At 41.7% G+C, this 18,027-nt stretch overlaps 1 protein-coding gene across 6 annotated transcripts in view; it reads left to right on the top strand.

The window, feature by feature from the left end:
• Nucleotides 1-18,027, top strand: part of celf4 (CUGBP, Elav-like family member 4) — an 88,951-nt gene that overhangs the window by 11,450 nt on the left and 59,474 nt on the right. For all 6 annotated transcript variants that reach the window (XM_062416560.1, XM_062416563.1, XM_062416562.1 and 3 more), the window contains exon 2: nt 10,333-10,415. In XM_062416560.1, the coding sequence (XP_062272544.1) occupies nt 10,333-10,415 (83 nt within the window). The remainder of the gene's footprint in view (nt 1-10,332; nt 10,416-18,027) is intronic.

The raw sequence follows: 18,027 nt of genomic DNA, 5'->3' as shown, positions 1-18,027 counted from the left end.
CCTTCAGCAAATTATTACAGATTTGCAATTTAATGGCTTCGGAGGTCTCTCCCAGCCCCACACAGGTTCCCAACGAGACAGAGCCTATTAGTTTGTCCTTTAATCACAGAACAGGAGATGGGAATTCTGGCCAAACCTATACATACCCCGCTTCACTTGGTGTGGAATGATTTCATGGGGTTTATAGATAGAGACAGAAAATTCTGATTGTGCTCACGTGTGTGTGTGTGTGTGTGTGTGTGTGTGTGTGTGTGTGTGTGTGTGTGTGTGTGTGTGTGTGTGTGTGCATGCGTGTGTGTGTGTGTGTGTGTGTGCATGCGTGTGTGTGTGTGTGTGTGTAAGTGTGTGAGAATACGCTTGTTGATAAGCTTTGCTTTCCCCGGAGCAACAGCAGTGTGCACGTCTGTATGTGTGAGTGTGTGTGGGAGAAAGAGAGAGAAAATGCGTTTTTCTCTATGGAGCGTTCATCAATACTATGAGGTGAGCAGTGGGCAGTAGAAATTAATTTGGCATAGACTCTACCCAAAGCTAAGGAAAGTCTGCTTCGCAAACAAGAATGGAAAATGAGTTTCCAATGCCATGTTCCAAAAGTATTTCCAGTTTTAATTGGAGTTAAAATTGAAAATGTAAAAGTTGCTGCATCAAAATGTTGAATATTCTCTTTTGAAACAAATCAAATTCAACACCAAAAAAGGAACATGATAAAAGTTACATAGGTATATGTCTATTTAGGATTATTTATAATGGTTCTATTTAAAAGCTCTACTGCTGGAAATATCAGTCTAAGTTCAATTGACTCTCCCTGATGCACTTCAGTGGACTGACCTTTTATGTACTATGAGCTGTAAAACAGTCCCGAACTTAAGCCTGTAAATAAAAATATTAGCATATTTATTACATACTGTGTAAATCAATTGGTAAATTAATTAATTGTTAATTCAGAGCTAAGCTTTTTTTGTCCATTATGAATTTATAGTACAAGACTTTTTTTCTGTTAATACAGGCAGAAAGATTGCATTTTAAATATAAGCGTAACTTTTGTGATGCTATTTGCAACAGACAAATGACCAGATATTATAAGGGTGTTTAAGCAAGTCTTTTCCCATAGCTATAGTTGCCCTTATTAATGTGCCATCGATGCAAAATGTAAAAGTCATCACTCCAATCTGCCTTTCAATGTCCCAATTTGTCCAAGAGGAAGCCAAGCTTTCTAAATGAGCTGCATAAAAGGGGATGAATATATATATAATTATCTATAGCTGGAGCACCAACAAAGGGACTTTGAAAATCAACTTTGTGCGCCAAAGGGTTCATTAGTCTGACGACAACAAAATGTCCCCTCAACTTGCAGGCGGAAAAATGTAGGTATCTGCAAAGCTATTAAAAGCATGCAGTCATGCAGCCTCCTGTAGCCCAACCGCTATCTGTTTGGGATTAGGAGCTATTTAATGTGCTAATGTTAATATGCTAATGTGTTAATGTTATGTTAGTGAATTATTAGGAGATTTAAGAAATGGCTGGCTGCTGTTTTGTTGGTTTTACGCATTGACACATTAGAAAGGACGGATAACTGTGTTTACTTTGCATATGGAAATCCCTGAATGTCTTTCATCTGTCCTTCCTATAGCGACTAGTGGTCCATGTTAGCTTTGCAAACATCTTAATTGTGTTAAATGGAGGAAAAAGGGGGGAAGATTAAAAGCCATTAATGTGTGTTGTGTGAGGGTATGCTATTCCCGGGACGGTGCTTTTGTTCACTTTGGCAAAGCAGACAAGAGAGTTTCACCTTGAAACTCAATGCACACCAGAAACATTGTCATTGGGTCTACCTAAAACATCGCTGTCTCTCGCTCGCACTATTTTATTCACTGTCAGACTCGCTTTGCTCTTCTTTGCATTTCTTTTTGTGATTGCCTCTTTCCATCCCTCTTACTCTCTTTGTATGTCTCTCCCATTTTCTCTCTGTCTATCTCTCCCTTAGTTCCCCTTTGTAGCACTGTTTCTCTCCATCACTCTCTCTCTCTGTCTGTCTGTCTAAGCGTCAGATAAGCTCACTGGGGGAGACTTTAGAGGACTCTCCATCTGTGTATAAATAGCTCTGGATGAATTATTGAGGGACCTGGGGTTGCTAATAATCCCGCAGGACCCATCTGACAATGACACAGAAGATGGAGGGAAAACAATTACGCAGGCTTTCTCCTTCAGAAGAGTGGGAATGGGGGTGGGGGGGACTCGGCGGCCTCTGGGAGCCTCCTCACGGGGCCCAACATCTTGGCTAATAAACCCAATTAAGTCTCCGGAATCAATCGGAGCCCCGGGGGCGTCCTCTCTCTTCCTTCCCCGGACAGCGTGCCTCAACAGGAAGTGTAATGATTCATGTTCCCCCTTCTGCATTTGGATCGTCCTCTCATCTCCATCTTGCAGGTTGGCAAGGCGGACGGGACAGGACAGGATGTCCGCCGAGGCAGGATTATAGGACAGGGAGAGGAAAGGAGAAGAGAGGCGAGTGGAGTGGAGAGGAGAGGAGAGGTGCACAGAGGAATATTAATGGGAGTGTTTATCCTGTAAGTGTTTTACCAGCGGGACGAGACATGGGACCAATCCCATGACAGAATTAAAGCACTTTGTCTTCTTAGTGATACATGATTCATCTGTAGACGGATTAATATGCTTTGCCAGGTTGTTACCTGACCGTTGACACTATCTCGTTATCCGTCTGTCTATCTGTCTGTCTGTCTGTCTGTCTGTCTACTGTAAGTGTTTGTGTGGCTGTACTTGAGGCTGATCTGGACTTTGAATTTAATTTGATGTCTTCCAATTATGTCTCTTCCATTATGAACAGAGCTAGATAAAAATAGAGTAAAACTTGACTCATTTTGTCTCTGCACATTTTATTATGCAATCTAGACAAGAATTTCCAGATTGGATGATTCTGCAAATTAAGTTCAGTGCTAATGTTGTTTAAAATTCAAGCTTTCTGCAGAACCTGTGCATGCCAGCTAAGGTATTGTTAAGATTAGGAAAAGATAGGGTTTTGCTAGGTAAAATATGGTTAATGTTAGGCAACAAAAACACTTGATTAATGGTTAGTTAAAGATCATGATTAAGGTTAAAAAAACATTAACGTCAGGTTTGTGATGGGAAAACTCAAATACAGACATATTTTGTATGGATACTGAAATAGTATATTCTGTCTTTTAAATGTCTGATGTGTGTGAACACCCAAAATCAGTGAATAAGTGAAGCAAGACATTCAGCTTTTAAGTGCTGTGTTGTCTGGTTTTTAGAGGAGAGTTTCCTATGATGGTCTAAACAATGTTTCAGAGGTTTTTCCAGTCTGCCAAGTATCAAGCTCCCAGGTGAAACACTGAACGGTTGTGACTTGTTTGGCATGAAAATGGTCAGAAAGTCCATCTTTTATCTATCAAACATTGTTTTAGCAGTCAGTTGCAATACATTTCCCAGAGTGCCTGACATACTATGTAAGGGTGCAGAATTTTGGTTCATCTCAGGACTCATTCAAAATTTAATTATTCATATTGTGAAAAGCTAAAATTGGGTCTCCCAAACATTTCCTGGCAAAAGGGCTGAGGTAGGATGAGAGTAAGGCGATTCATCTGCCTGGATATTGGGGACAGCTCTAGACTTTCAGTGTGTGTGTTGAGCCATCGGGGACGCTTTAAACAAGTGTGTGTATAAGTGTGTGTTTAAGCATTTATGTTACATGTGATGCCTTCTGAGTCAGTGTTGTTTTGGAGGATGTTTGACTTTGTGGCATGAGAGCTCAAGCATCACATGTAAGCCTGTGTGTGTGTGTGTGTGTGTGTGTGTGTGTGTGTGTGTGTGTGTGTGTGTGTGTGTGTGTGTGTGTGTGTGTGTGTGTGTGTGTGTGTGTGTGTGTGTGTGTTTTCTGTCCCGGACCCTCATGGGATAAGACTGGGGTAGGGGGCTGAGAGGTGGGGGTTGGTGGGTGGTGTTGGGGGGGCGACACTGTCCTAATGATGCATTTTCTACTCCATTGATTCAGTGGCTCTGCTCTCCAGTAAATCCTTCACATGCAACACATTAAAGCTGGCCCTTTTTCCTCCTTCGCCAATCGATTAGCACAGCTTAGAGACGGCCACTCTGGGAAGCAGGGTGAGAGATGCGACTTGTTATCTTCAGGGACTCTCTCTCTCACACACATGCACATCCACCCACCCACACATACACGTACACACACACACACACACACAAATACCATTTGAAGGTTGTCATTCTTTCTTGCACACCTTTTGTTAAAGAAAGCATGTATGTTTTGTCTCAATCTTTATGGTCAAACTGTGTCGAGAATTTTTGAGTGTGTCTGCATTTGCTACTGATACTTGTAATCTCTGGATTAGTGTGCGCATTTTAATAAGGAGGTTACCAACATCCAACAACAATAACAATTTTTTTAGGGGGGTTTTGTTTTTAATTACCCATATATACCACTTTCTGTGTCTCTGATAAAGGCATCTGAAGTACAGGTAGCAGTTGTTGAGTTATTACCCTTCAATAAGTATTGTGTAATCCCTGATTAACAAACCTATTTATAAATCAAGTGATTTTATTCCCTCACTTGGCATTATTGGGCAACTTATAAACAATTTGTTCAGGTTCTTTTTCATTGTGTTGCTGAAATGTAACATTCAAACCCTCAGAGTGCATTTATTTTGCATGATAACAGTGCAACAGTTTTGCAGGAAATGCACAGTTATTAAAGTCTATATGACACCTCCCAGTCGGAACTCAGTATTCAGGATTCCCAGGATACAGTATAATAACTTTTATTTAACAATATTCATATCCTCATCTTAGATAGTAATTGAAGTACAACTAGAGCCAATATTTCTCTCAATTGCTGTCCTGCACTTTTAAGAATGAGAAAACACTGCAGCAGATACACAGTAGCTGTGCTGTCCCTTTGAGTTTCATCCAGCACCTGGTGATTAACTTTTCCACAGTTTTGTCTTTCTGTCCAGCTCCCTCAGTGGCTTTCTCAATGCATCTTTCTATATTACAGGGTTTTCTTGTTCCCCTGAAGAGAGGTCTAAGGTATTTGCATATAGTCGCTTATAGGAGAGCTGGGACTGCTATTAGACTCTATTATAAATGGATTCACCTCCTCTTTCATTATACTGCCCCTTAGTTCTGCCTCACTCTGCTGAAATAATATCATACTCAAGACCAGCATTCATTAGTCCCCGAAACAGCTCCTGAATTTTTAAGGCCTGTTTTACACAATGAAAAAAAACATGCTTGATGTGGTTTCTGAACAGTAATTGAAGTTTCTTTTCTTTTTTTCTTTCTTTTTCTGTCCCTGTTCCCACAGAGTACAGTGCCATTCCCTGAGCTCATATAGTGGGATTCAAAGTGCTTTTTTATTTAATCAGGGTTTACAGCTGCCAATTAAAGATTTTAAGATGACACCGGGAGAAAGTATGAGTGTTCCTGGAGACCTTGGCTGTGTCCCCTAAAATAGCCTCTATCCTCTGTCTCTTTTTTCCATTGTGAGTAATGATCTGAAAGGTCAGCAAAGGTGAAGGGGATATGAGCAACTGCTGCTCACTTTATTGAATTACTTTTCCTCACAGAACCAAAATCGCAGGGTCTTCACTTTGATATCAGATTCAGTAGGGAGATATTTAACCAGTCTGCAATCTTTATTAATCCAAAACTGTTCAATATATCAAAGTATTAGCACTTTAAGGACACTTATTGCACAGTCAGTAAGGTGGTTAGAGGTGTTTAAGATGTAGATGTAGTTGAAAGAGAGAGAGAGATCTGCACACCAAATTGCTCCCGTTTACAGGACTTTTAGTTTCTGCTGCGTGATGCACAAGGCTCTTCCTCTGACTGCTTTTGCTTTTGATCCAGCACCCATCCAGCTGGGTGTTGGGCTGTGCATGTCTTTTTTTAAATTATTTTTTCAAGATGTAGACATATACACATAGAGATCATAATTTCAAAATGAGCGTATATTTTATTAAAGTAGACTTTTCTGCAATGCAATCATCCTCTTTTCTGTATTAATCTTTTGGCGTTTTCAACCAGAAGTGAACTGAATAGTAACAATCCCACGGTTCATCTTGAGTGTCTCGGATACAGCAGTACAAGGGCAACTGTATCATTCTTGAATCAGAATCTCTCTTAATACAACACTTATTGGTATTCCTCTTTTGCACTCATTGCTACTCGTTTTCACCGAATGACTAAAAGACCAAGGCTTTATACGCTATTTCTCTGAACACAATAAGTCAAGAATTTTCATCTTTACTTTGACCCATTTCAGGAATGAATTGAAGAGTGTTATCTAAGCCTTAGCACTCACAAAAATCCAGTCAGAATGTTCTTGTCTTAAGGTCAATCTTTTAAAAAGGAGGGAAAAAAACATTCTTCTGTTTATTGAGCAAAGGCTGTCCTTGGTCAACTCTCTCAGGCGGAGATAAGTGCTAACAGAACTGAGGTAGGGGAGACGTGGAGATTTCTATTGACTGACTGAAATTGCACAGCCTCAAACAAAGTTTTGTGCCAAAGTTTTTCGAGGCAGAGTTCCAGGGCTATGCAGCGTGGAGTTTCAGCTGCGCCGTGGATAAAGCTTTTTAATGCTATTGACGCTTTTTAGGCTCTTACCAAGATGTTCTGAAATATTTAAATGATCACTGGGAGTTTCTCCCCGTCTGTGGCTGGGAATAAAAGAATAGAGTGAGAGGAGGGAACATTTTATGTCAGCCTTTTACAATCCCTGACTTAATAGGCACAAGATAATTAGAGAATTCTATGCAATAACATTGTCCCCTAGCTTTCTAGTCTTGGGTGGCGTCAGGCAATGCACGCTGGTAAAAAAAAGTAATTCATGTGTCCGGTGATACCGCAAAGCACTAATTCAGGAATGCATTGGTATTCATTTTACTTTTAGTACAATCATAATTAGTTTCAAAGGAGAATTTAAAGATTGGTGGGTCCCCATTCAAAGCCGTAACTAGGTCACAAAGGTCATGTTCTCTGTATTGTTTCTGGGAATTTGGAGGTTTTAATGACCTGAAGTAATTACCCACAAATTAAACATGGTGGGAATAAATATTGTTAAAAGTGGCTGTTTTAGGTGAAGAAAAGTCTGTCCACATATCCAAAATACTACTTAATTGAAATTTAGCTGTTAGTCAAGTAGTCGGAAACCAGGCAAAATAATACATGAAGAAATCAAATTTTCAAATATATTCCAAATTAAATAAGATGAGATAAATAATAAAAAAGGACATCATTTAAATGATTCAAGATATAGAGAGATGAAAGATACAGATATTCCCAAACCATCAAGTTGTTGGGGAACCGTGTCCAACAAAGACAGCTCATCAAGTCAAGGTCTCCCATCGTTAACAAGGTCAAAGCTCTATGTGGTCCGACACAGCTGTCGTTTAAATGAGGCCTGGTGACAGTTGGTGGATTTCACCACTGAAGCTCGTGTCTTTTTTTCTTTCCCCACCAATAAGTATTCGTATTCACTATTCCCTTGTTGCTTTCTTTCATCCTCTCTCTTTACCTTCCCCACATTCCTCTCTCTCTCTCTCCTTCTCTCTTTCTCTCTCTCTTTCTCGATCTCCCTTTTTCAGTTTCTCTCCCTCTCGGCGGGTGTGTGTCCCTTTAGGGTGTCTGCAGCAGTTGAGATAAGAAACGAGTGTAGGACACAGGGGGATGGTGTTCACAGAAGCTAGGTGATCTTATCTACTCTCTCTCTCTCTACCTCTCCCTCTCCTGCCGAGCATCCGTTGCTGTTCTGCTTTTCTTCTCTGCTGCCCCCCCCCTTTCTTTTTGCTCCCTTGCCCTTCTTCCTCCTTTCCCTCATCTCTCTCTTTCTTTCTCCAACCACCCCCATTCTCCTCCCACACCCCCCTTCTCTTTCTGCTCTCCTCTCCTCTCACACACACATTCTCTCAGATCCCCTCTGCGCTGCTGTTGATTTGAATTTGAAGTGATGGGAAACCAAATTGGCAGCATTGACAGCAGAAACAAACAGCTTATCTCTCTCTCCTGGGCCAATATGGGTCTTAGTAAGATACTAGAGCCGCTGCCAGCATCTGACTTGTGACAATGATGATAAATTGAATGTTTGTTGACTGTCACTTTTCATGTATGTGTGTGTGTGTGTGTGTGTGTGTGTGTGTGTGTGTGTGTGTGTGTGTGTGTGTGTGTGTGTGTGTGTGTGTGTGTGTGTGTGTGTGTGTGTGTGTGTGTGTGTGTGTGTGTGTGTGTGTGTGTGTGACCATGTTAGCATCTATGTGTGAGTGTGAGCTTGCTTCCTTTGTATGTATGTGAATGTAGTCAGGGGTTGAACATAAATACATTTTGAGGTACTCGTACTTTCAGTGTGCTACTTCATACTTAAACATCAGTGCATTAAAGAGGAGCATTTTTTTTTACTCTACTACAAATATCTGTCAGCTAAAGTGACTTTAAAATGAATTATATTCAGCATCAATTAATTCAAAATTCACAACCTTATTTTGGTAATGGATTGTTTTTACATTGTGGTATTCCTGGATCTCAACACCTTTCCACCCCTATATATTTACTGGACACGGTGGGTGCCCGCGCTCCAAACATGCAATTGAGTGTCAGGCGTGTGAATCAGAGGCTCGTGCGTGTGTTTCCTGTGGGAGGGCGCCGGCATGTAGCGTTAACACGACAGGCCCGGAGAGGATGAGGAGGTAGCCAAGCTGTCAGCGGCCAGCTCCCACTCCCCCTAATGAGAGAGAGGCCTGTTAATTAAAAACACCAACAGGCGGAGCTCCCCAGTGTCCCGCCATCAGGACGACCCGGGGTTAAAGACGCAGAGTCGAGAGGCATGCTGCTTCTACATACAGTACATGGTGCTGGCCTCGACGATAAATAGCCCCCAGTATGCAAAAAGAACAAAGAAAAGCACAACTGGGAAGAGCTATAACAGGAGGGGTTTTTTTTTCTTCTTTAAACTGCACTGTGTTTGTGTTTTTTTGGGGGAGGGGTCTGTGATAATCGTCTAATACTCAGTCCTTGATGTTCCCAGAACAAACTGTCCTTCTTTGTGCTTGTATTCGTTGCATGGCAGCGTTTTTTCCTGCTGCTAATGCTCATGTCTACCTCATTGTTCCCTAAAAGAACGATATTTTTCAAACGCTTCAAATGTCTGCTAGTATTCTTATCATTGTGTAAGCCAACAGACTAATTCTCCCTTGTGGATGTTTTTTTTTTTTTTCTTTCGCTGGATTTAACTGAATTCCATTTAAATGTTTATTTTGTATTTAGCTAAAAAAAATTCCAGAGCAAACAAGCAAAACACCTGCACATAACAATATGAGGAATACTTGTCTCAAATTGAATCTTGTCACTGCAGCCTACTGTGCAATTGTCTTTGTAAGTGTTTTATTAAACTGTCAAACACATGAATCATTTGCCTTGATCTGGAGATTGACAGTTTGTCAGCTCTCTGACAGTGGCGTGCGCCTCACTGTCAACAGGGGGTGGCGAGGGAACGGCTTACACGTTCCCCACGGCTTCTTCTTCTGCCTTGCCTCCTGCGTCTCCATCTTCCTTCCACCCCCACATGTCAGCCCAGGTGCTAACAAAACCGAGGATTGTGGGTAGTCTTGGAACATATGGAGCAGAGAGACGGAGAAATGAAGGGTGGAGGGAGAGGTGGGTGGGGAGGGGGTGTGAGAGAGAGAGAGAGAGAGAGAGAGAGAGAGAGAGAGAGAGAGAGAGAGAGAGAGATAGAGAGAGAGAGAGAGAGAGAAAGAGAGAGAGAAGCTGTCAGGGAAATGTCTATCCCTGTCACAGCAGCCAGAAGACTGCGATGGACGAATGGATAACTGCTATTTCATACTGCTGGGGAGAAAACTCAGTCTGATTTTATGTGTTTTGCGGGCTCTTGTGCAACAGAATGCACAAATCTTTGAATCTCCAAAACTGTAATTGTTGGTTATGCCTTTAATTTCTTTTTTGCATGCATATTGGATTGCGTTTGTGTACACAGGAATGTTCAGTTTGTTCAGTCACTGAAATGATGTATGTTGTGCACAAACACGCACAGGCACACACACAAACACAGACGAATTCCCAACGCGGCCATGTAGACAGATACATACAGTTTTAGAGCTATGGCTGCAGGCTTATTTTGTGTGTGTACGCACGCATGCATGTGTGTGTACGTGTTGCTTTTGGCTATTCGCTGATGATTGGTGCAGCCCCCTCCCGTGGCTGTCTCTCCTTCTCTGTCCCCAGTTCACATAACATAATTAACTTTCTCTCTTTCTCTGTGTTGCTGTATTTCAGGCTGTGCCTTCCTCACCTACTGTGCCAGAGAGTCGGCCCTGAAAGCCCAGAATGCACTGCACGAGCAGAAGACCCTGCCAGGGGTAAGACATACATGACGAACGGCCATGTTGGCCCAGCAGCAAAATCATACATAAACATCTTACATATAATGTCTTATATTTATTTAAAATCAAAGGGGACTCACCGTCTTCAGCATGCTTGTCATGTACTGTTTATCACTGGCTGTACACCAGACATGAATACAGCCCAGCTTTCTCTTAAATATCCGTCTTCTTCCTCCGCCGCTCTCCCCCCTTCCACTGCTTCCCTCTCTCTTCACTTTGACAGTCACATACACACAAACCCATAGGGAAAAACCACACACAGCATCGCATCATAGGCATACTATTTATAGTCCTTCCTCCAGTTTGTGTAAATGAGTGTGTGCCTTTGTATGTGTGTGTGTGTGTGTGTGTGTGTGTGTGTGTGTGTGTGTGTGTGTGTGTGTGTGTGTGTGTGTGTGTATGTGTGTATGTGTGTAAGAGATAGACAGAAAGGGATGAAAAGCTGGTGGGCGAGTGGATGTAGGCTATTTGTACATTTATGTACACGCTCTGCATTAAGGTCCCGGACTGGCAACACCATGAGGGTGCATCATGAATGTACATCACGACAGCACATCTTCACAACAGATGTTCACATGCTGTGGATGTTACCACTCACATGTACGATGCAGCTGGAAGCAACGCGTGTCTTGTTTTAATGCTCAGCTCTTATTCATGCATGATAGAACAAGAGATTTTTGACACTGTCAAAGAGAAAAGAAGTAGCTATTCAATTGTTAGCATGTGTATGTGTGTATGAGGGATTATAGACAGTGTGTGCATTTTCTTTAGGGTATACATGATTTTATGGTTACTTATTTGTGTATGAGTGAAAATGCCTATTTAATGTATTTCAGTTAGTATGTGCTTTAGTGTGCATGCACCTGACAGCACATGCATCCATGCTTGTTTGTGTATGTGTACTCGCACACGCGTGAGCCACATTTATGTGCAAGCACGCTCCGGCATGTGTGCATGTGTGCATATGTGCGCGTTCGGAAGTTTTGATGCGTCTCTGTCAGGCCTGGCTCGGTTTGCTCTGTTCGTTTTTAATGACGCCTCCAGGGAAGCTGACAGTCGCCGTGTTGAGCGCATAGCCTTTGATGTGAGTGATTATGACATCACAGACGTGCAGCCGAGAAGAGCGGAGGAGTGGGGATCCGTGCTCTCAGTTTTTTTCACTTCCCAGTGGCATATTATTCAGAAAGACAGAGGGAGGGAGAGACAGAGACACACAGAGAGAGAGGAGGAGAGATTAAATATTTGGCCAAAACCAGAATGCGATTTTGTGTTCACACAAAATGTGCTGCGATTGATGTTTTTGCCTTTGTTGGACCAGAATATATGGGCACAATAACAACCTTTTTTAAGGATTCTGTCTTCACATCTTTAAAAGAGCCTGTATTTAACTTCACACACTACATAGTAATGCATCAACAGCAAATAAATTTAATCAGTCACTTGCAATCAACATTGTTTTAGAAGGAAATGCTAATTAGCATTGCCTTTGCCAGCAGAGGACAGTCTCAGGTTTTGCATTTGATCGATGTTTAGCATTAAGTAAACAAAGGTAATGCCACAGGACAGACCTAGATGCTCAACAAACCCTGAAACAGAGCATTCAGAGAGGCAGACCAGGAGACTGTCTTTTGTTGCTGGTGGAGGTAAAGCCTGCAAAACAGAATAAATGAGTTCATTAGAAATAGAGCGAGGACTTGGCCCTGGGAAAGGCAGTGGGACGTTTTATGGCGCACGACTACACCCGTCGGGTTTTTTTCACCTAGCCTCTTCTCTGCCTCCTTCCATCCTCTATCAATCCCCCACTCACAGGCCAACACAACCAAACCCCTGCAAATGAAATCCCTTTTTTTTCCCCCTTAAAGCCTCTTTCCCCTTCACTTTGCGTCCTGATGCGCTTTTTATCGTCAAAAGTTGCTCCCCAACCCTTACATTTAAAATGTTTTCTGCCATCTTTTTTCTTTCGCTGCCAGGTGAGCCAAGAGAAGAGGGGATTTGGCTTCCTAGTGGAAATGCCCTGTAAGCATGGCTGTAGGCTGTTGGTGTAGCTCAGACAAGGTACTAAGGGCTGCCTTGTGTTTATGTGTGTGTGTGTGTGTGTGTGTGTGTGTGTGTGTGTGTGTGTGTGTGTGTGTGTGTGTGTGTGTGTGTGTGTGTGTGTGTGTGTGTGTGTGTGTGTGTGTGTGTGCGTGCGTTTGTGCGTGCGTGCATGTGTGTGCAACTGAGCGGGTGCAGTGCCAGGAGAGACTTTGGGTAAACAAGTGGCAAGCAAAAACACTGACACTGACATTGAACTGCTCCTGATAGATGATACATTGTTTCCCCATCCCTCATCCCATTATATTGCCAGAAACTACAGGTACACAGGATTATGCAGATGGGACATTTTCTGCTAACGTAATTAAAGCAACTCTACTGACACTGAACAGTGTTACTGTTTTAGGGCATTTGAGACATTCATCCCAATCCAAGTTCCTCAATAGTCTCTGCCAATCAGATCAGATATCAACTATATTTCAGCTTATTTTTTCCAATGTAAAACATTGGCATACTGCATATTTCAGATACATTTAGCCTGCATTTGAATTTTAAAAGCAATGTGACAGCAGGAAAGCTCTGCTCTAAGAAAATATAACCAGTATCATACTGTATGTTCTGCCTACATGATCTGATCTGCAGAAAGTAGTGTCAGTGTGGATGGGTTGTGGTAGTAATCTTTGTAAAGGATTTGGACAGCTTCTTTTCATCTACAGCATGAATAAAATACTGAAGGACATGAGTGCAGTTTTCAACCAACAGCAGCATTTTATGGCAAACCTGAAAAAGACATTAAACTATACAAGAAATGTGGCTTTGAAGGAGAGTAGGTATTTTAGGTGTCTGTCTTTGCCTATGCCTGGAACACGAATAAATACAATTCTGGGAAAAAGTAAGGTAATACAAGTTATTAGCACAGAAATTGTTGTGTTTACTTATTTTTGGAACACGGCTATTAGCAGATAAATGGAAGAGGTATTGGAGATACGAGTGGCAAGAGACAGGCCAAAAATTGGGCGCGTCCCAAACGGTGGGCCCTTGCTGCCATATTTGTGATCCTGCACTCCAGTTTCAGACTCATACTACAGCAAGAGGCATTAAAAAGCCTCTATTGATTTTGGCAAACGTCCTCACGAGTGGGAGGATGTGTTTTTGTGCATGCACGTGTGTGTGTGTGTGTGCGTGTGCGTGTGTGTGTTTGTGTGGGTCACAGGGTGGAGTTGCAGAGCTAGAGCAAGTCCAGTGTGTGTACGAGCCACAGGGTACAAATACCCACTAGCAAAATCTCCCTCACACATAAATACTCACACATGCAAAAACAAAAAATCTAAAATAAAACAAAACTGGCATCAACTCAAACACACTGTCAGATACATACAGTATAGGTCTCACACTTCCATATGCCCCCACACAATGCACAATAGGAGCGTGCATTCATGAATACTTGTGTAGGCAACATGTTTCAAGCTAGAAAATAATTCATAAACACGCACACTGAGGCATGCACAGGTATAAAACATACTGCTGATACCCACAACACATGCACTCACACTCCAAACCTTCTCTTCTCTTGTAACAGGAATACAACACTCCTCGTAAACACTTTCATTCAACAACATGATACTCTGATACTCATAGAAAGAGAGGTAGATGGAAAGAAATGAGGAGAAAGTAAAAGAGAGAGGGAGTGAGAGAGAGAAATACAGCGTCGATTGACTCACACTGTAATAGTGAGCCAGATGAGAAAATATAGAACACTGTGAATCAATGCGTCATTTCAGAGCGCTTTCTCACACACACACACACACACACACACACACACACACACACACACACGCACAATGGAGCACACATACACACAGAGTTTTCAGCCCAGGGGCAAACAAACAACAGAGAAGACAGGAAAGCAAATGAATAGCAGGAGAGAGGAAAGAGGAAGGGGTTGATGAAGGCAAGTTGGAGAGAGTGGGTGGATGGAGTGAGTGGGAGGAGAGGTATAGTCGAGGTGCCTCCATACCAGCTGATTTGTGTCTGTTTCTTTTTTTAAAGCCCCCCCCCCCCCGCCACCTTCTCTCAGTTGAGATAATGCCAGGGCAAGAAATCCATGGCATTGATTGGCTCCTGCGACCTAGTTTCATGGCAGCTTTTTCTCAATAAGTCGCCCTCATTGGTCGATAACTGCCAGGCTCCCCAGGTAAAGTGGGTGAAGGGGTTGGAGAGGGGTTTCGGTGGTGCTCAGTTATGATTTGTTTACCCTAAGCGTGCACGAGTACAGTAGTTCACTCCTTCTTGTAGATTTAGATTAGTGGTGCAGTGTGCAGGAGCCATAGCTGCACGTCCACATGAATAATGCCGCAGGCCCTGGAGCTAAAACACCCCCTCTCTCTCCCCAAGCCATCACCTCATCAACTATCCTAATCACCCTTATCCAAAAGAAAACCATTTGCCACATAACGCGCTCCAATTAATGAATCCACAGTCATTGACAGAACGCTGGAGTGATATGAGCAACATTTCCAGCAAAAGCAAAATGCTTTTCTCTTTACTCTAGCAAAAGTCCCCATTATCCCTCTCCATTGGGACATGTGTACTGTGTCTGTTCCACGGATGAATACTTTCAGCATTAATGCTTATGATAATTTCAAATAACCCATAGTCTCCTCTTTAATATACTGTCTAAAGAAATGGATTGAACTGTCTGAGCAATTCAAAACACCTCTGGTAAGTGCCATTATTTAGTGATCCAAATGTTTTTGTAGTCTCTCTAAAAGCTTGTCCCCACTTCAGAAATTTTAGAGGTGCCATAGCTCTTTTCAACTTCTCAATCTATTGCTGGCTCAAGCTGTTGTCACAGTCTGAAATCAACTTGTCCTTTCCTTGAGTTCGTATTGATCCATAAAAGCATAGCCTTACAGCGCACCAATGAGTCTTCATCCTCAACAGCCCGCTCCACTGAACATTTACAAGTGTTAATGTCACATCTGGCACTTTAGGATTCTTCTGTGTATTCACCAGAATGGAAAGTAACAAAAAGTCCTTTCATTCATTTCCAGGCACAGTTGATAAGCTCTCACTGTTAAGAAAACTTGACAGAAACTCCTGACTGGTGTCCAAATTATTGTTCAAGTGCTGAGAAATCAACCGTCCGATTCTGGCGTGATTTGGGTTGCTCCATAAACCCAAAAAGCCCTGCACTTCCTTACTGATATAAACCCAGCAGTGCTATGACCGGCACTGAAGAGAGGACAGAATCATGGAGCTGCTGCGGCACAAGCTATTTCTCAAAAAAAGAAAATCTTTAATAGCATCCTAACCAGTGTGCGCCCGGCTTCAGCTCTGGCCGTGCGTATAGTTCATAGACTTAGGTATTTCCCTAAGCTGGTTGTGATAGTCATTCTGGCATTGTCATAGTTTTACCGCCTGCTGCTGCTGCTGGATTGAGTTCTCCCGACTCCAGCTGCTTTGAAATATCCTGCCAGTTCAGGGATTTTTTTCCCCTGAATACTTGTGTGTCACACTGCTATATCTCCTTGTCTATTTCGTGCTCTTAAGCCCCCACACATGCAGTACAGCATGTATTTCCACAACAGTAAGTGCAGTGTTGTCTGATGTCTTTATAGTAGCCTGTTCAGTTAATTTACCGTGCACATTAAATGTTGAAGAGCAGAGAACAGATAACTGAAAACAGTAAAACCCAATAAATCAGTCATACCTGCAATATAATTTATCTATTAGAGTGGTGTTTTACTGATTGTTATAGTGCAGTATACCTTTTCTTTTTGTCGTGCATTAGTGTGATGTTTGTCACTCAGTGAAGGACATGGTGGATTCTTTGAGACACCACAGAAACGTGTTCATTCAGTGATTACTTTTTTCTCTCAGGCTTTACAGCAATATTTGCACCAGCATGCTGCATCAACAGGCATATACAGTTGTATACTTATACACAAACAGTTTATTGTGAACTCATAGACCTAATGAGCAACTTATTTCACCTTACAATAAAAAGACCAGCAAGTCAGCAGGTACTGCCAGGAGTCATTGTAACAGAAAAACAAACAGCATCTAGTGTCCAAACCGGAGCAAAGCTTTTAAGTGAGGCAGTGCACAGCCTGAATCTGGCAGGTCATAAGCCTGCAATAAAAATTCAAATGAGTCTCCCCAACATACAGTACAAAGGAAGAAAGGCTTTCTGAAATTAATGTTTGTAATAAATTCAGAGTAAAGTTCCATTGTTTGGTGATAATCTCATCATAGTTCATTCATGTTCTTCTGTTATTTTTTTTCACAGCTTAAAGAGGCATATACTTTGTTAGATCACATACAACATGCGCCCCTGTCCACATACTTGTTTACTTTTGGTATGGGGTTTTTCTTCTATAAGACACTTAGTTGTGTTTAATGCTAATATGATACTTCAGTGCAGGGTTTCCCAATTAGTTTCCCTCAAGGCTCAAACTGTGTCATGCATGCCAAGCCAAGGACCACAACATCCAAGCAGGTTTTTATTGTTATCACCATTGGTCGTAGTAGAAGTAGTAGAAGTAGTAGTAGTAGTAGTAGTAGTAGTGGCGGTGGTGTGGTGGTGATGTTGGCAGTAATAATTTAGACCTGGGAGTCCCAAAGCCTGTGTTGATAGTCACAGAAGAAATAAAATGCACTCTTGAAACAAAATAAGTCCATAACCAGCATTTAATTATTTACATGCACACACGCGCACACACACACACACACACACACACACACACACACACACACACACACACACACACACACACACACACAGACAAACACACACACTGAGAGAGACAGGAAGACAAACAGGAACAGACAGAGAGAGATTTTCAGTTTGTCATTTTAAAAAATAAATTAGGTTAAATAACACAATAACACAACAACACATTATTATTAGTTTGACACCTTTAAAATGTGTGCTTACTGTATAATACCAGGTTATAAATACCACACAGTATTATTTGATTTTCTTGAAAATAATATAATTTGCTTTTATTTTTGTACTATTTTAATTTCTTTTTATATTATCAATTGTTGTATTAAATGTGACCAACTAGTTTGCTGTTGTTGTAGTAGTGCTGCCTTTTACATTGTTTCTGTTCTCTCATTTTATCTATTTCTTCTTTTTAATTCAGCTCTGTAACATTTGAAGGATGAAAAGGGCTGAACAAATGAAATTATTAGTATTATTGTTCTTGTAATTATTATTATACCACAATAAGATGGACAAAACAACAAAAATAAATGGATGTTCACTCATCAATCAGTGAGAGAAGAGAGGGTGACATGATGAGGTGACCCTTCCGATGTCAGGTTCTATATTCTGTTACAGCAATGCTTAGGGTAGCTGGCATTAAAACTGGCAGCATGCAGAGTGTTGAAGTGCCACTTTAGATCATCTGCTTTGCAGATAGCTACAGTCTGCATGCATATCACATCGGTTTAGAATTGACATGATCCTGTAAAAATAAAACTAAACTGATCAGTCCAGTCAGACTTGAACTGACAGTTTTCCTGGTCGACTTTTTGCTTTTTCATA

This window comes from Scomber scombrus, chromosome 3 (assembly GCF_963691925.1).
Source record: "Scomber scombrus chromosome 3, fScoSco1.1, whole genome shotgun sequence".
NCBI lineage: Eukaryota > Metazoa > Chordata > Actinopteri > Scombriformes > Scombridae > Scomber > Scomber scombrus.
This window is presented reverse-complemented; position numbering and strand designations above follow the sequence as displayed.